This window comes from Physeter macrocephalus, unplaced genomic scaffold, assembly GCF_002837175.3.
Source record: "Physeter macrocephalus isolate SW-GA unplaced genomic scaffold, ASM283717v5 random_293, whole genome shotgun sequence".
Lineage (NCBI taxonomy): Eukaryota > Metazoa > Chordata > Mammalia > Artiodactyla > Physeteridae > Physeter > Physeter macrocephalus.
In genome coordinates this window covers 56,505-75,000 of record NW_021145584.1, presented here as the reverse complement: position 1 = coordinate 75,000, position 18,496 = coordinate 56,505, and the positions used below count along the sequence as shown (strand labels likewise).

General features: G+C 54.8%; 2 protein-coding genes across 3 annotated transcripts; one reads left to right on the top strand and one right to left on the bottom strand.

Annotated features, from left to right (window-relative positions):
* Nucleotides 1-259: 259 nt before the first annotated feature.
* Nucleotides 260-7,262, bottom strand: MATN4 (matrilin 4). Its single transcript, XM_028485029.1, has 8 exons — nt 7,184-7,262; nt 5,885-6,454; nt 5,028-5,150; nt 3,085-3,207; nt 2,873-2,995; nt 2,657-2,779; nt 608-1,021; nt 260-507 (listed from the first exon to the last, which is right to left on the bottom strand). The coding sequence occupies exons 1-8, from the start codon at nt 7,260-7,262 to the stop codon at nt 260-262; spliced, it is 1,803 nt and encodes a 600-aa protein (XP_028340830.1).
* A 1,148-nt stretch (nt 7,263-8,410) lies between these two features.
* On the top strand, nt 8,411-18,213 carry RBPJL (recombination signal binding protein for immunoglobulin kappa J region like). 2 transcript variants are annotated; one of them, XM_007115477.2, is made up of 12 exons: nt 8,411-8,429; nt 9,661-9,769; nt 11,054-11,179; nt 12,609-12,679; nt 12,851-12,966; nt 13,236-13,410; nt 15,401-15,538; nt 15,956-16,065; nt 16,345-16,497; nt 17,247-17,402; nt 17,535-17,638; nt 17,749-18,213. In XM_007115477.2, the coding sequence occupies exons 1-12, from the start codon at nt 8,411-8,413 to the stop codon at nt 18,020-18,022; spliced, it is 1,551 nt and encodes a 516-aa protein (XP_007115539.1). In that variant the 3' UTR covers nt 18,023-18,213. The 2 variants fall into 2 exon arrangements, with proteins under 2 accessions (XP_007115539.1, XP_023984017.1); XM_024128249.3 differs by having other exon boundaries at nt 17,535-17,663; nt 17,749-18,005.
* The last annotated feature ends 283 nt before the right edge of the window (nt 18,214-18,496 follow it).

The following is an 18,496-nucleotide window of genomic DNA, read 5'->3' as shown; positions in this document are numbered from 1 at the left end:
CCTTTGAAAAAATTCCCCCCAAATTATTCTGAACGCCCACTAATTTGGGGAACAGGTAGTTTAGTCCAGTGCTTCTTACACTTTAACATAACACTAATCCCCTGAGGGTCTCATCAAAGTGCAAAACTGTATTCGGTAGGTCTGGAGAGCGCTGGAAATGCTGTAGTTTTAACAAACCACTAGGTGACAGCCCTGCCGCCGGTCCACGGACCACCCTTTGCGTAAAGAGGCTCTGTCCAGCGAGCCCATCCCCTGGCTGTCACTCAACGAAGGGGGCGGGAACGAATAGCACCGGGAGATCTCGGAGGGTGAGCAGTGAGAGAAGGGGAGGGGTCCCGAGACCGATGTGCTCACCCGGGCAGATGCTGCCTTTGAGGTTCTCCAGCAGGTGCGTCATGGTGCTGAAGTCGGGGGAGTAGGACACGTGCAGCTCGGCTGGCTCCGAGGCGATCTCTCGCAGCTCCTCCTCCACCGCCTTGCCTACGCCCACGGCGTACATGACGATGCCTGCAGGGTCGAGGAACTCAGGGGGCACCCTAGGCCTCAGGAAAGCCGCCTGCCCGCATCCAACCCAACCTCAGGCCAGCGCGGCCCGCGCCAAGCCCACCTTCCTCCTTGGCGCGCGCCGCCCACACTGAGACGTCATCCTGGGAGCGGCCGTCGGTGAAGACCAGGCCCACGCGGGGCACGTTGAGCGCCCGGGGCCGCGCGCCCTGCGCCTCTGAAAAGCTGTGCTCCACCATGTGGCGCAGCGCAAGCCCGGTCATGGTGCCGCGCTCCATATACTCCACAGCCAGGACCGCCTGCTTCACCTCGGCCGCCGTGCCGTAGCGGCCCAGTGGGAACTCGGTGCGCACGCGGCTGGAGAACTGCACCAGCCCCACGCGCGTGCCTTCTGGGGACACGTCCAGGAAGTCCACGATCTGGTTCACGAAGCGCTTCACCAGCTCGAAGTTCTGCGGACGCACGCTCTTGGAGCCATCGACGAGCAGAACCAGGTCCACGTGGCCTTCCCGGCACCCTACACCCACCCGAGGAGAAGAGCTGAGATTAAGGGATCAGATCCTTGGCTGGCAGCAGCCACCTGCTCATTCATTCACTCGCAAACATTTATTATATAACAGGTACTATGTGTGAAGTCCTTTCTATGCCAGGCACTGTGCTCAATAATAATAATTATTATTATCATCAGTGGCATCGTTATCATCTTCGCCATTTATTAAGTGCTTAGCACAAGCCAGGCAATGTGCTAAAAGCATCTTTTTAATCATCATCATCACCACAATGGCTACCATTTATTGATCATCTACTATGTATCAGACAGAATTCTAAACACTTTGCCACTACTAACAATAATCAATAAAAACAAAAACATTACTATTTGACAGCTTACCATGTACCAGGCACTGGGCTAGGTGCTTTATATATTTTTTTCTCAATTCTCCCAATAACCTTGGGTATTATCCCCATTTTCTAAGAATCTGAGATTCTGAAGGATAAAGTCATTTATTTGCTCTGGATTCCACCGCTAGTAGTGGCTGAGCCAGGATTTGAAGCCAGGTCTGTCTGACCCCAAAACCCAAGCTCCTAATCACTCTACAAGATCGCCTCCCCTGTTCTGAGACAGGGACCTTGCTAGGCCCTGAAGGAGGTTCGCCAATAAATGAAACATAATCCTGATCCATAGGATATCAGGATAGAGAAGAGCAGTGAGGCATGCCATTTGCTACCATCAAGGAAAGTGCTTGAATAGAGGGGCTTGCAGGGAGCAAGGTAGGAGTAATTCATTCTTCCTGGAGTTAGTGAGGAAGGCTGCATGGAGGTAGTGACATGTGATTTGATCTTCAGGGATGAGTAGGAGTTCTCCAAGGCAGGAAGGGACATTCTAGATGTTGGGGGCAATGTGTGTAGAGGCATGGAAGCTGGGAGCCCTGGACACGTTTGGGACTGGGCAGGCCAGTATGGCTCAGATGTTCAACTTTGTCAGGAGACAGGCTGATGGGGTTGTCTCAAGCTAGATTATAATGACCTAAGGCGGTGGTTTCAAAAATTTGACCACAACCCACAGTAAAAAAAATAATAATAATAATTAATAATAATAATGTAACAATACATCATGATGCACTTATACTCACATGTAATTAAAATTAAGTTTCGTGAAACAATACTTACTCTTTTAACATCCGTGCAGTAAACTCTATTTTCTCTCTCTCTTTTTAAAAAAAAATTCTAGTTTTTAACCCACTAATTTGATTTTGTTATCCACTGTGGTTACACCCACTATTTGTGTATCCACTGTGGTTACACCCGCTATTTGTGTATCCACTGTGGTTACACCCGCCATTTGAAAAACTCAGGGGTAAGGCATTTGATCTTCATTTTGTAAGCACTGGTGAGCCACAGAAGGCTTTCGAGCAAAGGAGAAATGTGATCAAATATGTATTTTTGAAATTAACCTTGGCAGCAGGCTAGAAGATTGAGGGGAAAGACATGGAGGCAGGGCATGGCACACCCTCCAACTCCAGCACCACCAGTGCACACACACACACTCATACCACATTCTTGGGCCACAGCAAGGACAGGACAGAGTCAAGGATACTCATAATGTGGGCAGTGGGTCAGAGGCAGACAGAACCCCCTCCCACCCATAACTCACGGCTGCAGCTCTTGCCATCTGCCTGGAGCTGCCACCGCTCAGGGCACAGGCAGCGGTAAGAGAAGCCCTCACTCACGCACTGGAACTCGCATCCATGGTCTACGCCATTGCACAGGTCCTGGGCTTAAGGGAGAGACAAGACAGAACGAGTCAGGGTGGACTCCACCAGCTAAGATCCCTCGTCCCTCTGCACAAATGCAGGAGACCCCTCCTCACCCTGACAGCTCCTGCCATCGGGCAGCAAGTTGTAGCCCCCTCTGCAGCGGCACCGTGGCCCACTAAAGGTGCTAACACACTCATGCTGGCAGCTGTGGTTCCCAAAGCTGCAGTGGTCAATGGCTGGCGGGAAGGAAGAGACAGCAAGATGTCACTCCTGACTGGAGCCATCAGAGACCTTGGTCCAGGTGCTAACTGGGGGGTTCACTCACCCCTGCAGCTCCTCTGGTCCTGCTGGAGTACAAAGCCAGCTCGGCAGCGACAGAAATAGAAGCCCGGGGAGCTGACGCAGTGATGCTCACAGCCATGGGTCCCTTCGGTGCACCGGTCGAGGGCTGAGGAAGAGGCGAGGTCAGGCTATGCCCTGGGGCTGCCCTTCTCAGCCCTGACAGCACAACCACCTGGGGAGCTTTTTAAAAATACCTATGCCTGGACCCCAAGCCCCCAAAATCCTGACTTAATTAGTCTGGGGTGGTACCCAGGCATCTGTGATTTCTCCAAGCAAAGGCCCCCTTCCTACTGAGCCAAGCGGCCCTCCCAATTCAAGCCCCAGATGTATCCCAGTGGGCCCATGACTGAGCCAGGCATAAGAATGGGAATCCACAGTTGTAGAAGACAGGACCCCTGCCCTCAAGATGTTCACTAACTCACAGAGGAGGGCCAGAGTTAGTGAGGCTCTGCCACTTTACCTGTCTGAGCCTCTATTTCCCCATCTGCAAAATGGGGATATAACGGAAGAGAACAATTGCTATTTACAACTGCCTTCTGAGGAGGGTGAACTATTGCCCCGCTGAGTATCTTCATGGCTTCGATGTGCAAATATGGCCTAGAGCTGAGCTGGGGAATAGGGGCTGGAGAGAGATGAGATGCCCTGCATAAACGTGTGAGAATGTGGGGTTCCTAGAAAAGAGATGGGGAGTGAAGAGAGGAAAAAAAGAACAAGAGAGATGGTGTGGAGATGATTTACTGTAGGTTGAGTTTGCCAATGGAAAATCCCCTATAGTGGGGTGACTGAGGACTTTCAGGATCAAGGGTGCCTAACATTCAATTATAAATAATGGGTGTTTCTTTTTCTGTGTGTATGTTTGACTTCACTTAGATGTAAGTCACACCTCTGTCCACGCCCCCATCTTTACTAAAATAGACGTATGCACGACTTAACATATACACACACATGCCCTTGTGTGCACAAGTGAGTCAACCAAGGAAGAGGCTGATTTACATGCACGGGACAAGAACAGCATGTGTGATTGAGAAACTGCGTGAGGACCCATAAATTGAATTCAGCAGAAGCTCAGAGCTAGAGGTGATCACAGAATGTAAGCACTTGGGGAATTCCCAGAGATCTTGAGAAGGGTTTTGAATGTTCACAGGTCATCAAATGGGGCTTCACGCCAGCCTTTTCTAAGCCCCAGAAACAAGAAGACCTCAGCTGACATCTGGGTTACTGGAAACACAGGACCTCGTTTTCCAGAATGTTGTGAGGTCGAGAGATGATGCATGTAACGCTCCTAGCTTAATGTCTGATGCTAACCTGGCGTACAGTAAATGGCAGCTGCCGTTATGATCAAAGGATCGGACACATATACACAGGGGGGAAAATCCCAACTGTATAAGCAAGGCATTGTGTGTCATAGCTTTTCAGAAAGCAAAAATGAAGAACCAGGCCTTGAGAGATCTGCAGGTACAAAGAAGAGTGGCAAGAGCAGCCCAGGTGAGGAGCCCGGAAAGAACTGAGATGCAGAAGCAGGAATGAGCAGCGTATATGGGGGTGGGGAATGTAGGGGATGTATGGAGACCCCAACTCTGTCAAGTAACAGAAACAGTAAGGATATGCCTGTGAAATTACACAAGTTTGGGAGCTGTTTGGAGCCAGGTAGGAGATGAGCCTGAAAGAGGGGGGAGAGAAGGCTATAGAAAATACACTTAACTGTATTAACTGTATGACCTCTGTGAGGTCAAGATTTCTAGCCCTGGTCCCACCAAGGACTTACGTGACCCCAAGAGACACCTTCCCTTTCCTAGACCTGTAAAGTGAGGGAGCTGGACTTTGACCTCCAAAGGCCCTTCCAGACTCATTGTACTGATGCTAGGCCAATGGGGAGCCACAGAAGGCTCAGGACCAGTGAGACTGAAGGGCGGGGGTAGCTCTCACCCAAACAGCTCTTGTCATCTGCTGCTAGCCTGTAGCCGGGGTTGCAGGCACAGTGGAACGTGCCGGGGGAGCTGACACATTGGTGCTGGCAGCCGTGTCCCCCCTCAGCACACAGGTCCTTTCCTGAGGACATACAAGAGTAGAATCAGCAGGGGACAGTTGGGGAGAACCCTCCCAAGAGAGAGCTGAATGCGGCCAGAGCAGACCCCATGCTCGAGGATGTCTTTAGATGGAATATGACTCGGTTGAGAGGGGCCAATACAGGTGGAAGGCCTTAGGGAAAGTATAGGGCCTCAGTGGCCCCTGTGAATAGGCTCGGAAGACGGGAGCACGGGGCCAGAGGTGTCAGTGGGATAAGGGAGGACTACACGGTGTAAATAAAGTAGAGGAAGAAGAGAGATGGTAAATCAAGGTAAGCGGCATAATTCAAGGTGTGACGAGAACAGATCTTGCAGTGTTATGGGAGGAGCTAAGACGAGAGTGGGCGGGGTCATCCCCAAGTGGGCGGGGCTTGACTCCCGAGTGGGCGATGGCTCTCAGCCTTGAGGGGTGGTGCGTCTTGCGTAGAGAGGCGGTTTTGGAGTTAGACATTAAGCCTCTGGTAAGCCACAACAGCTCATCAAGGTACGCGGGCACGCTGAACGTTGCTCCTTGTGGGCGAAGCCTTGAGCAAAAATGGGCAGAGCTGGAATTCCACACAACCCGCGGTAGGCCAGGGCAACTCCACGGCCTGTTGGGCGGGGCTAAAGATGGCGTGGGCGGGGCCAGCCGGGAGTGGGATGGGATTCACTGTGGTGGGAATGGGAATCGGAGCGGTTGGAGAGTTCGAGTCTCGCTCCAGCGCTCCCCTCACTCACGACACAGCCGGCGCTGGAACTGAAGGCCAAACTCCTGGATACGGTCGAAGGACTCGACGAGGAAGACGTGCTCGTCCAGTGGGGGAGACGCCATGGCGCGCAGGGAGGCCACGTCCGCGCGCTGAACCCCCACGGCGTAGATCTCGATGCCGCGGGCGCGAGCCTGCGCCGCCACTTCGGCCACGCGATCCTGGGGCCGCCCGTCGGTCACGATGACAGCGACGCGCGGCACGCGCGCCTCCGGCGGGCGCGCGCCCTCGGCCACACTGAAGGCCACGTTCATGGCGTACTGGATTGCCAGCCCGGTCATGGTGCCCTGCGCCAGTGGCACTAGAGCGCGGATGGCGCGCTCCATATCCTCTCGGCGTGAGAAGGTTCCGAGCGGGAAGACGCTCTGCACTTGACTCGAATACTGGATCACGCCGACGCGCGTGGCGTTGGGCCCCACGTCCAAGCTCCGGAGGAGGCCCACGAGGAACTGCCGCATCGTCTGGAACTCGAAGGGGCGCACACTGCGCGAGCTGTCAATCACGAACACCAAATCCAGGGGCCCAGTACGGCACCTGGGACCTGAGAGGAGATCAGGGAGGACTTTCCTAGGTTAGCCAAGCCTCACCTCCCGGGAGAACCCCACAGAAATCCAGGGCGGAATGGTGCTCTCCCAGTGTAACAGCGCCCAGCACAGTCTTAACCTAGCAAATGCAGGATAGCTCCATCCACTCACGCAGCGTTTGAGGAGGGCCTGGGCTGGGAGACAGCACCAAATCTCTATCCTACAGCTCTGAGGGCTATACTGAGGAGGTGTTATCCATTTGGGAGGTGGGCGAGGGGACGTCGCAAACTCAAATGCCTACAGGAACTAGGCAGGCAACATAAATAAATGAGTGGATGTGTTGGGTTAGGACGGAGGACCCAGAGAGCCCGTATAGCTCATAAAGTGGGCAGCTCCATACAAATGTTGCCTTGCAGCCGTGAGGACCCCATGTTGGCAGATCTTTGGTCTTTTCAAGAGAAGCCCGAAATTGGGGTTTTTATGTGAAATCTCCTGATTTTTTTCAATTAACTTAAAAAAAATTAAACTCCAACTGGACAGTTCTGCATGAGCCCAACTTGGGTACCTCCAAGCCACATCCTACAGATGGGAAAACTGAGGCCCAGAGAGTTGAAGCTGTGAACTCGAACCCAACCCCTATGGTTCCAAAGCTCTTGTTTTTCTCTCCCCAGCAGGCAGTTGGCTGCAGATGGAGAACCTGCTTTTGCTCCCCTCCCCCTGCTTCTGAGGGCTGGGCTCTGGCTCACCTGTGAACCGGAGCTGGGTTTCCCAGGGCTGGAGAAGGAACAGCAACATGGGCAGCAGCGAACATAGAAGCCCCCTCATTGCCCTCGGGGAACAGAGAACAGAGGTGTCAGAGCCTGAAGGGAGGAAGGAAAATAGCAAAGCAATAGAATTTGCAGAGCTCTTATTCTAGGTGATGGGCATTTTGAGGGGGAGGAGGGTCATGGGTTTATTTTACTAATCTCTCTAGTTTTGTGTATGTTGAAATTTTTTGTAATAAAAAAATTTCATCACGGTGAGATTGCTGGAAACACAAGGAATTCATTCCGCTTTGCAGAACTGCAGAAGAGTAAATAAAGAGAAAGTAGATTAAAAAGATACAGAATTTAAAAAGGAAAAGCCTTGGAACTTCCCTGGTGGTCCAGTGGGTAAGACTCCACGCTCCCAATTCAGGAGGGCTGGGTCTGATCCCTGGTCAGGGAACTAGATCCTGAATGCCACAACTAAGACCCGGTACAGCTAAATATATAAATAAATATTTAAAATAAAATAAAATAAAAAGGAAAAGCCTTTCCTTCATGCCAGCCACGATGTTAAACGTTTTTCATGCATCGTGGCATTCATTGAACCCTCTCGACAATTCTGTGGGTCTAAGGCTGTTGTTGTTCCCATTGCACAGGTGAGGAAACAGGCTCAGAAAACTTCAGCGCTAGTACCCAAAGTCGCGCGGCAAGAAAGTGGCTGCCCCAGGATATAATCCTACGCCTGTGGGGTTCCGAGAACCAGCCCGCGTGAACCTTTGCAGAGGGAAACCATTCCCCACCGCGCCCCCTCCTCTCTGCACACAAGGCGCCTCTGTGTGACTGTCCCCCCGCCCACCCCCCAACCCACCCCACAGCCAAACAGGCACCGCCCCAATGCAGGCCTGCATCGCGTTGGCCTAAACCCTCCACGCAGATGAAGTCGCGACTTGGCGCCGCCCCTTCCCGCCAGCTCTCAGGAGAGGCCGCCAGGGGGGGCCTTCGCGCGTCTGGCTGTGCTGGTTAGGTGGCCGTGGGAAGCCCACATCTGCCCAGCAGGTGCCCCTGCCCAAAGCAAATAGGGGGCTGGGAGCCCCAGGGCCTTGGAGATAAGGCCCGGGCAGAATATATCCGGCGCTAGGGCCAAAGAGCAGAAGTGCGCAGGGTTCCGGGGACAGTGGCATTGGACGCGCCCCGGACGCGAGCCGGCCCGGGCCTCGGAGCGCAGCCATGGACCCTGTGGGGGCAGGTGAGCGCTCACTCTCCCGCGGCCCTTGGCGACGCCCCTTGAGAGTCATGAAGGACTCCCATTGTACAGATGGGAAAAGTGAGGCCCAAGAAGGTGGCCCGCCGAGCTGCAAAGGAACCTAGGACTCCTGGCTCCCCTTCTCCCTTCTGAGCTGTCTGGCAACCTGGCCCCTAGGCGTCACCTCTTTTCCTTCCATTCGCTCCCTGGGGTCCCTACCCCACCCCCACCCCCGCACCCCTTGCTGAAGCTGCGTTAGCCATTTTTCTGTTTCTGTTTCTTGGCAGAGGGGGCCAGCTGCCCCTAATCCAACCGCAGCCCCGCCCCCCTCCCCAATTCCGTGAATGATCCTATTCTGAGCAAGGTCGGGTGCCTGGAGGGAGCGACAGGCGCCCTTCCCGTCCTGGATCCTCACCGTCTTCGCCTTTCAGGCCTGGTAGAGGAACAAAAATCCCTCTGGCAGGACCCGTCGTGGGAGGGTGACTAAGCCAGATGTGCCAGCTGGAGGTGGGAGGGTGTGGAATGCCTTCTCCAGCTTGGGCCACAGTCTAGGCAGGTGAGCACCCCTGCGGAGTATGAGGGTAAAGGCACAAGGGGCCTTCGCTGCCTCCCATCCGTTCCTACCTGCAGAAGCCTCTGAGCCCCTAAACCTTGATTAAGTTTCCCCTTATCCTGCTCTTGGCCTAAGCCAACATCTCACCTGGCACCCCACCTCCACCCAATCCTAGAAAGTCGAAATAGCGCTTTCCTCAAAGTTCATCACCTTTCCAACCCCTCATTCTACAGAGGAAGAAACCAGGACCAGAGAGGGTAATGTCTTGCCCAGGTCACACAGCAACGTGGCAAGGTGACAAGGCTGACACTAGAACCCGGAGCGCCTCTGAGGCGGTTAATCATTGCTTTAAGAAGAAATGCCCTTAGGGTGGGGAAAGTGGACTCTTGAGGGAGGAGAGGTCTGCGAATAATTCCTCAAGAGTTGGCTGAAGAATAAACACTTTGAGGGCGTTCGGGGGAGCGGCGGGGGGCGGCGAGCCGGGGGGGAGGTTCCTGGAGGGAGGAGGTCAGGGAAAAATTCCCCCCTCTTCATTTTGGCGTCCGTGCTGGTGGGGCCTCAATTTGGAAAGGACCCTACATAGGTGGGGAAGGGCACGGCAGGTCGGACGGGGGCATCGTAGGCGGTGCAGCCGCGCTTAAATACGGTCGCCTGGTCTGGCTGGATGCCTGCTCCCCGCAGACCCCTCAACGCACCCAGGCCCTCTGACTCACCTGAGCCTGCCGGACAGCTCGGAGGCGCGGCCGCGGAGTGGAGCCGACGGGCGGAGCCTCCCGGGCAGTTGGACCAGGTAACGGCTCGGGCAGCGTGCCCAAGGTGCGGACGGCCAGGCAGCTGGAGCGAGCGGAGGCAGCGGCCGCATTTAACCCGGGGGCTGGCGGGTGGGGACGGGGAACGCGGGCCGCGACCCCTCCCACTGGTAGGAAGCGACCCCCCTTCCTCCGAGGGCTGGGGCGGGGCCAGCGCGGCGACCCCTGCTCCCGCCACCCCTGGAGCTGCAGACGCCAGCTGCGGGGCCGGAATCGGGCTACAGTTGGAGGCTGGGCGGCTACGCTCTCCGCAGCTGGAATGCGTTGGAAGCCTCCGAGGCCCTTCCCCGGGGAGAGCCCCAAGGGGCGGAGCGGGGCCTGGCTCGGCCGCCGGCTGCTTGGCTCCGCTTCCGAGGGCGCGGCCCGGCTCTTGTCCCCTGCCGTCCCCTCCAGGGGTGGGGAGAGGCCCCGCACTCTGATCCTGCGAAGAGGGTAAAGGGTTCAGAAAGGCAGCCTCAGGGTTCATTGCTCTTCCCAGGCCCCACCTGGTGGTCCCTCAAATTCCGCCATCACTGACGCCTTTCCACAGTCTCTGCAATTACTTAGGTCTTGGGCCCATCACCCTCACCCATCAAAACTCCCAGGCGGAGATGCCACCAGGCCCCTAGGCTCTAACTGGCCCACTCCACAGGGCCGATGGAGGCCCTGTAATCAGGAGAAGGAAAGCTAAGACAGCAACAGGCGCCTTCTCTTGGGAGGAAGGGGGTTGAGAGTGTTGCTTTAACCTGGAAAAGACGAAAATATTCCCCCAGGATCCTGGGCACACAGTTTGGGGGCCCGTCCATTTTTCCAGGCATCCGCAGGTAGGCAAGAGAGCACTCTGGTCCAGGGGTCCAGCAAAAGCTCGCCCCCATCAAGACTGCACCCGGATGGGTCCCCCCAGGGTGCAGGGAAGCCAGGCACCCTCACAAACTCTGCCTCCATCACAAGACCGGCACAAGCGGGGCCTTTGTGCCTCTGGGGCCTCTCCCCAACGCTCCAGGCTGCAATGGGCATGGAGCCAGACCTGCGGAATGGCACCTGGGTGGTCCCGGGTGGGCTCCAAGCAGACCTCAGTGAGCACCACGCAACCCAAATATTTAGCCCACAGCTTGCACCCAAGTCCCCTCCCTTGCCTAAGGCTTCTTCTCTTTGACCCCGAGGGGGCAGACCTAGAACGGTCCCTTCCTCCCATACATTGCATTCCACCTGCCCCCTTCTGGCGCTATGCCACCTCACCCCTTGACGCTCCCTGCTGCGGGCGGCCGGCCCGTCCCCACTCCCAGGTCATCCCCAGGGCCCGCCGCGGTCCTGAGGGAAGGTGTGCGCCAGTGCCTACAGCAACAGTGCGAGCAGACGGTGCGGATCCTGCACGCCAAGGTGGCCCAGAAATCATATGGAAATGAGAAGCGGTAGGTCCCTCAGTGGCCCTCCAAGGTCCCTGCGACCTGACCTTCTGCCCTATGTGCCCCTCCCTTTTTAGTGTCTTTTAGAACCTGGAGAGGACTCAGGGCTCAGCTATTGGCCATTCAGGGGCCTTTTCCTTCAGCCACCATCAGCCCTGACTTTGGTTTATAGCAGAACCTCCCTGTGAATTTCTAGTCCCCATTCACTCACTCATTCACCCATTCATTCATTCTTCCATTCCACAACTACCTACTGAGTGCTTATCATGTGTCAGGCTCTCTGGCACTGCTGGGCACCGGGCATACAGTTGAACAAGACAGCTATGGTCCTTGCGCTCCTGGCATCTTCACTCTAGTGTGGGAGAGACAGACAATAAACTCCTCACAAATCAGTAAACAAGAGGCTTCCAGATTGTGATGAGAGCTAGAAAGGAAATAGAACGAGGTAAGGTGATAGAAACTGAGGAGCGGGGATGTACTTTAGCTAGCAAGATCAAGGTGGTAGAAAGGCCCTTTAAGGAGGTGACTTCTGAACTAAGACTTGAATGTGAAAATGGAGCCAGACATGAGAAGATCGCGGGGAAGCGTGTTCCAATTAGAAGGAACAGAAAACACAAAGACCTTGACACAGTACTAGCTTGGCCCGTTCCAGGACAAAAGATGTTAGAGTTGGGCTTCCCTGGTGGCGCAGTGGTTGAGAGTCCGCCTGCCGATGCAGGGGACACGGGTTCGTGCCCCGGTCCGGGGAAAATCCCACATGCCGCGGAGCGGCTGGGCCCGTGAGCCATGGCCCCTGAGCCTGCGCGTCCGGAGCCTGTGCTCCACAACGGGAGAGGCCACAACAGTGAGAGGCCCGCGTACCGCAAAAAAAAAAAAAAAAAAAAAAAAAAAAGATGTCAGAGTGGCTGCGATTAGAGAAAGGTGGGCATTGCAGGAAGTCAAGTTGGAGAGGTAAGCAGGGCCCAGATCATGTGAGGACTTTGAATTTAAACCACTGGAGGATTTTAAGAAGATGAGTAACATACTCTAAAAAAATTTTTTTAAAAACACATTTTGGCTGCTGTGTGAAAAACAGGTTGAAGGGGGTAGGAGTGGAAGCAGAGAGACCAGTTGGAAGGCTGATGCAGAGGTCCAGGCGAAAAGTGATGGCAGTACAGGGACGAAGGTGGAGGTGGTGAGAAGTCAGTGGATTCTGGATATGTTTTAAAGGTAGTGGATAGGACTTACAGATGGATTGAGTGAGGAATGTGAAAGAAAGAAAGATTCGGGTGTTAATGGGGTTCACAGTCATGGAGAAGCCTGGGGAGAGCCGTGAGAAAGGTATGTGTGGTGGGGGGAATCAAGGATTCTGTCGGGTCTTTGCTGCCTTTGAGACGCCTACAGGACAGGCAAGTGGAGATGGATACACGAGTCCAGCGCTTACATGTCTCCGCAGGTTCTTCTGCCCCCCGCCCTGTGTCTACCTCGCAGGTCCCGGATGGAGGGTGAAGCCAGTGCAGGGTCAAGGTGAGGGCGGACTCCAGGGATACCGGGCGCCTCCCTCTGTAAGGGGACCCTCAGTAGGGCTCGGGAGCGGGGCGGTTCTCAGTCGCAGTCTCAACGCGCCCTCTGGCGGCGAGAACTAAGCTTTTGCCTGACACTTGAGTCCTTCCAGAGCCCGCTCGCGTCCCTTTCCAGCCCACCAGGCAGGGGAGACCGGGCCCATCGTCTGCGGTTACATGGGACTGGACGGCGCGTCCGGCAGCGCTGCCGAGACGCAGAAGTTGAATTTCGAAGAGCAGCCGGACTCCAGGGTGAGAGCTCATGGGAAGGGGGTTCGATTCTTGCTCCCATCCTTGCCTCTCTCTTTGGTGCAGGGGGGCTCCTTTACTCCCCTGCAGAAGCCAAAAGATAGGTGGGGATGCCGAGAGACCGGGGTTCTGCCTTGAGGGTGAGCCCAAGAGCTTGGACGTGCAGCTTCATGTCACGTCCGACGGGGCGGACGTCACATAACTGGGGAAAGTCAGTTCATCCAGGGACTGAGGGCGGGGGTGAGACGACCCCATCACCGCCAACCCTGTAGGAATTCGGTTGCGCCAAGACCCTGTACATCTCGGACGCAGACAAGAGGAAGCACTTCCGGCTGGTGCTGCGGCTAGTGCTGCGAGGGGGGCGGGAGCTGGGCACTTTCCACAGCCACCTCATCAAGGTCATCTCCAAACCCTCGCAGAAGAAGCAGTCGCTGAAAAACACCGACCGTGAGCGGGGTGGAGCCTGGCCGCTGGGCGGGGCGGGGAGGTCCCCCTGGTCTGGAAGCTGCTAGGTTTGGGAGGAGGGAGGGGGAGATGCCTGGATTGTAGGGGTGGGGTCAGAGTGGGAGAGGTGGGTTTTGAGCCGGAAGGGGCGGGGTCTGGGTAAGTAGGTGTGGCTTAGGTCGGGGAATGGGAGAAGTTGGAGAGGCAAGAGCAGAGGAAAGGGGGCAGAGGCCGACTTGAGGTCGGGGGTCCCCAAAATGGCCAGCAGGTGCTGCGCTAAAAATAGATTAAAAGTGATAATGAAAAGGCAGGGGAAATTCAGTTGAAAATATTTATTCAGTGCCTGATGTATATGCAAGTATCTGTTCTGGAGGAGCGGACAGCCTAGCAGAGGAGAGAGACACACACAGCTGATCAGAGACAGTTTGAGATAAGTACTGCCCTGGATGCCAAGTGACAAATCCCAGGGCTGATGGCTTTGAAAATATGAGGAAACAAAGCCTGAATGACAATGACAACATCACTCCTACCCTCGCTGGAAGATGAAAGGGGGAAGTAGGGGATGGGGGACTTTCTTGGCAGGTGTATACATACATCACCCTGTTTGATGCTCATCCTTGTAAGGTGAGTCACAGTTGAGGAAAATGAGGTTTGGAACATTCATCCTTTCATTTAAGAAATATCTGGGCCTGGGACTTCCCTGACGGTCCAGTGGTTCCAACTCGGCACTTCCACTGCAGGGCATGCAGGTACAATCCCTGGTCAGGGAACTAAGATCCCACATGCCATGCAGCGTGGCTGGAAAAGAAAGGAAGGAAGAAAGAAAGAAAGAGATAGAGAGAGGGAGGGAGGGAGGAAGGAAGGAGGAAAAGAAATATTTGGGCCTGTCACCTTACAGGTGACTTGCCTAAGTTTGCCCAGCTAGAAAGTGGCCCACCCAAGGTTTGAACTTGAGTCAATGTGACGGTGAAGCCCAGCTCCCACCCCTACACCTTACTTACTGTCTGTTAAAAACCTTGAAGAATGTCTCAGATCCAGGCAGTGCTCTGGCTGGCCCTTGGTGTCAGGAAAGGGCCAGGGAGGGGTAAAGTGTGATGGTTTTGAGTGCAGATTCTGGAGCCAGGCGGCCTGGGTTTCAATCCTGGCTCCGCCACTGGCTAGCTGTGTGATCTAGAGGGAGTTGTTCTCTTGAGTAGAGATAATATTATCTACCTCAGAGGGCTGTTAAGAGAAGCAAAAGGGCTAACACATTTTAAGCATTTAAAACAGTACCTGAAACACATTAAGCATTAGCTATCATCATTATGCAATGGATAGGAACTTGGGTTAAGTATACATTGCGCACCAACAGTATGCCTGTCACTGTGAGGGGAGAGAGGGTGATGACCCAGTGCTTTCTCCCCAGGTGGTCAAAATCCAAACAGAAAACAAAGTGACTGCTCTGAGTCTGTGTTAAAAGGCTGGAAGAGATCAATGTCAAGCCCTAGAAATACACTGCTGTTTCACACCACGCAGCCTTTGCTTATGCAGCCCCCTGAGCAACTCCTACCTACTTCATGCTTCCCAGCTGAGAGTATAACCTCCCCCAGGAAGCCCTCCTTAACCCAGCCAGCCCTCACTATATCATATTGAAATTTTATATTTATTCCCTGTCTCCCCTCTGAGACTGTGAACTCCTCTAGAGCAAAACTGGGTCTAATTCACCCTTTGGCACCCAGTACCCAGCACAGTGCCAGCCACCAAGTAGGCACTTAGTAACTACTTGATAAAATTCTGTTTATTGAACTGAAGGATGCCCAGGCGGCAAAAAGAACCAGACAAAGGTACAGAAGCAGGATTACAGCAGGTGCTAGATAAATAGCAGTGACACATGAATGCGCAGCGTGTCTGGGAATTTGAGCCAGACTGGCTCAGGGGACAGAGAATGGGAACTTACCTGGCAAGTCCAAGGGACCAAGCCAGGCAGGGGCACTGATTCCACCTCCCCTCACAGTGTGCATATCCTCGGGCTCAAAGGTCTCCCTCTTCAACCGCCTGCGCTCCCAGACGGTCTCCACGCGCTACCTTTCTGTGGAGGATGGGGACTTCGTGGCCAGTGCACGCCAGTGGGCTGCCTTCACTCTCCACCTGGGTAATCCCACCAGCAGGCCTGGGGCTGGGCACTTCACATGCATTCCCTTTTTAAATCTTCATCACAACTCCTCAAGGAAAGTAAAATTTGCCCCATGGAACGGAGGCTCAGAAACACGAAAAGACTTGTCAAAGGTCCCAGTGAGTTGGTGACTGACCCAAGCTATTCAGACTCCTGTGTCCAGCCCCTTCCCTCAACTCAGCCCCCACCCCAGGGGGCAGACATTTGCAAGGATGGCCACAAGTGACATCTCCAGGCTGAGAATCTTCAGCCTCAGCTGCCTTCCTGTGTGCCAGCCTTGCCCATAAGACCCATGTGCAATGTGAGGTGGAGCCAGAGGCAGGAAGGGTGGGATTTGGGGCAGAAGCTTGGGGCCCCTGAAACCCTCCTTCCTTCCCTCCTTCTTTTTACTCCCAGCTGATGAACACTGTTCCCAGGGAGACTTCCCGCCTCGAGAGGGCTACGTCCACTACGGCTCCCTGGTGCAGCTGACCTGCACAGTCACGGGCATCACACTACCTCCGATGGTATGGGAAGGAAGGGCGCAGCTGGAGGGGTCCCCCCAGATCCACACAGAAGGTGTGACCCACAAGTGCAGCGCTGGAGAGTGAGAACCCAAAGCACGATGACACCTATCCTCACTTGGGATACTCAGTGCTTTGTGGGGCTGGATGGAGGTAGAGTGCTGGCGTGGGGGGAATACGCCAGTGTCCTGCCTGGCTATCGAAGTAGCAGAAAGAGAGAGGGGAAGCCTGTGGACACCCAGGCAACCTGCTGCCACGCCTCCTCCCACCCTTTTGCTGTAGATCATCCGCAAAGTAGCTAAACAGTGTGCACTCCTCGACGTGGATGAGCCCATCTCCCAGCTGCACAAGTGTGCATTCCAGTTCCCAGGTGGTCCTCCAGGAGAGGGTGGCACCTACTTATGTCTCGCCACAGAGAAGGTGGTGCAGTTTCAGGTAAGAAGCCGAGCACATCAGCACCAAGGCGTCCCAGAAAGTCAGAATGCAGAGAACGTAGAATGTGAGGTCACCATCTTCATCATGGCTGCTACTTACTGAGCAATACTGCCTCCCGTGGAATGTTAGAAGCGCAGACTCTCGGGACAGAATCAGAGAACGTAGAAAAAATAGTGATAATGGTGTTGAGCAATACTCCTTCCCAAAGGATATTAAAGTCATAGAATGTTGTGATGCAAAATTGTAGAATGTAAATTAAAATAATAATAAGTAATAGTATTGAGTACTATTGAGCAGAGACTATTAGAATCGTAGAATGTTAAGACAGAATTGTGGAAAGTTACCATTATTCTTCTAGTAATAATATATTACTGTAAATATAAATAAACTATTATATTATCATAAGAGAGAAAACCATAGCATGTAGAAAATAACATAATTATTGAGCAATAATCCCTCCCAAAGAATTTTTAAGTTTGGGAATGCTGGGGAACAGAATTGCACAACGTTTAAAAAAATGGAATTCTAGAATCCTAAGAAAATACACCTTTAGAAACCAGCTAAGTCCAGCGAGCTGATTTAACTCTAAAGAGAGAACTTAAGGCCTTTGTCCAAGCTCGCACGGCAGGTAAACCGCAGAGCCGAGGACCGGAACGCTAGGAACGCGGAAGCCTCTGCACTGCGCTGGATGGACACGCTGACGGCCACCATCCGCGGCTTCTGCCCCATCCCCTCGGATCCCCCCCTAGGCCTCCCCCTGCCCCAAGGAGGCGAACAAGGCGCTGCTCAACGACAGCTCTTGCTGGACCATCATCGGCACCGAGTCAGTGGAATTCTCCTTCAGCACCAGCCTGGCGTGTACCCGGGAGCCTGTCACTCCGGTGCCCCTCATCAGCACCCTCGAGGTGAATCGGGCGCTGGGGGGCGCTGGCGGGCGTGGACACCCACTGCGCTGGAGGGTGGGAGTGCAGGTGAGGGAGGGCTGCGGGCTCTCGGCCACCTCTTCTCCCACACCCCCTGGTCTCACCCTCCCCCAGCTGAGTGGCGGGGGCGACGTGGCTACACTGGAGCTCCACGGTGAGAACCTCCACGCGGGGCTCAAGGTTTGGTTCGGGGAAGTGGAGGCCGAAACCATGTACAGGTATGAGGCGGGGGGACTCCCATGGGTCCCAGGGAACGGAGCAGGTTAGGGGTGGGGGGATGCATGCCATCAGCATCACTGCAGCCCCGACCTCGATGCCCCACCCCCAGGAGCCCGCGGTCCCTAGTGTGCGTGGTACCAGACGTAGCCGCCTTCGGCAGCGACTGGCGCTGGCTGCGCACACCCATCACGGTGCCCGTGAGCCTCGTGCGTGCCGACGGCCTCTTCTACCCCAGCGCCTTCTCCTTCACCTACACCCCCGAGTACAGCGTGCGGTCCGGGCCTCTGGGCGCCTCCGCGCCCGCCGCTGACGCCGATGCGCTCCTGGAGAGCATCCATCACGAGTTTACACGCACCAACTTCCACCTCTTCATCCAGACGTAGTGGGCGCGGCCTGGACGCTGGGCCTGAGCCCCGGCCGCTTTTCTGGGTCCTGGGCCCTGCCCTCTGCCCCTGTGCTGCGGAAGGGAAGGCTGCAGCCCGAGCAGCAGAAGCCTCTCGCCCTAGAAACGCGTCCCTGTGGGTCTAGCACGGGTCACTCCCTCGTCCTTTTCCAGCTAGGAAGACACGAGCTGAGTGACGCTCCCTCTGTGTCCAGTCAGGAGTGTGGCTTTCCCTGTCTTTGTTTCTGGTTCACTCTCTAAATCAATCACGCACTCTCTCTCCCTCAGTAACTTTGTAAATCTCTCTTACTTGTGCATCCCCTATCCCTCCATCTTTGTCTTTCTCCATCTCTCTATGTGTCTTGCATACAGTTTCACACACTCTGAAAAGTGTGTGAAATTCCAAGCCTAGAGCATTTCGCCTCCCGGCAGCTGTGTCTCCCCTAGAAGAGGAGATCCATAGTTTCACACATCC

Excerpts from the sequence above, each read along its gene's own strand:
- RBPJL (XM_007115477.2), top strand. Across the intron at positions 12,680-12,850 it reads GAAGCCAGTGCAGGGTCAAG|CCCACCAGGCAGGGGAGACC; the intron begins GTGAGGGCGGAC and ends GTCCCTTTCCAG. Across the intron at positions 16,066-16,344 it reads GCATCACACTACCTCCGATG|ATCATCCGCAAAGTAGCTAA; the intron begins GTATGGGAAGGA and ends CTTTTGCTGTAG.
- MATN4 (XM_028485029.1), bottom strand. The coding sequence starts at position 7,262 with ATGAGGGGGCTTCTATGTTCGCTGCTGCCCATGTTGCTGTTCCTTCTC. Across the intron at positions 6,455-7,183 it reads AACCCAGCTCCGGTTCACAG|GTCCCAGGTGCCGTACTGGG; the intron begins GTGAGCCAGAGC and ends ATCTCCTCTCAG. Across the intron at positions 3,208-5,027 it reads AGATGACAAGAGCTGTTTGG|CCCTCGACCGGTGCACCGAA; the intron begins GTGAGAGCTACC and ends CCTCTTCCTCAG.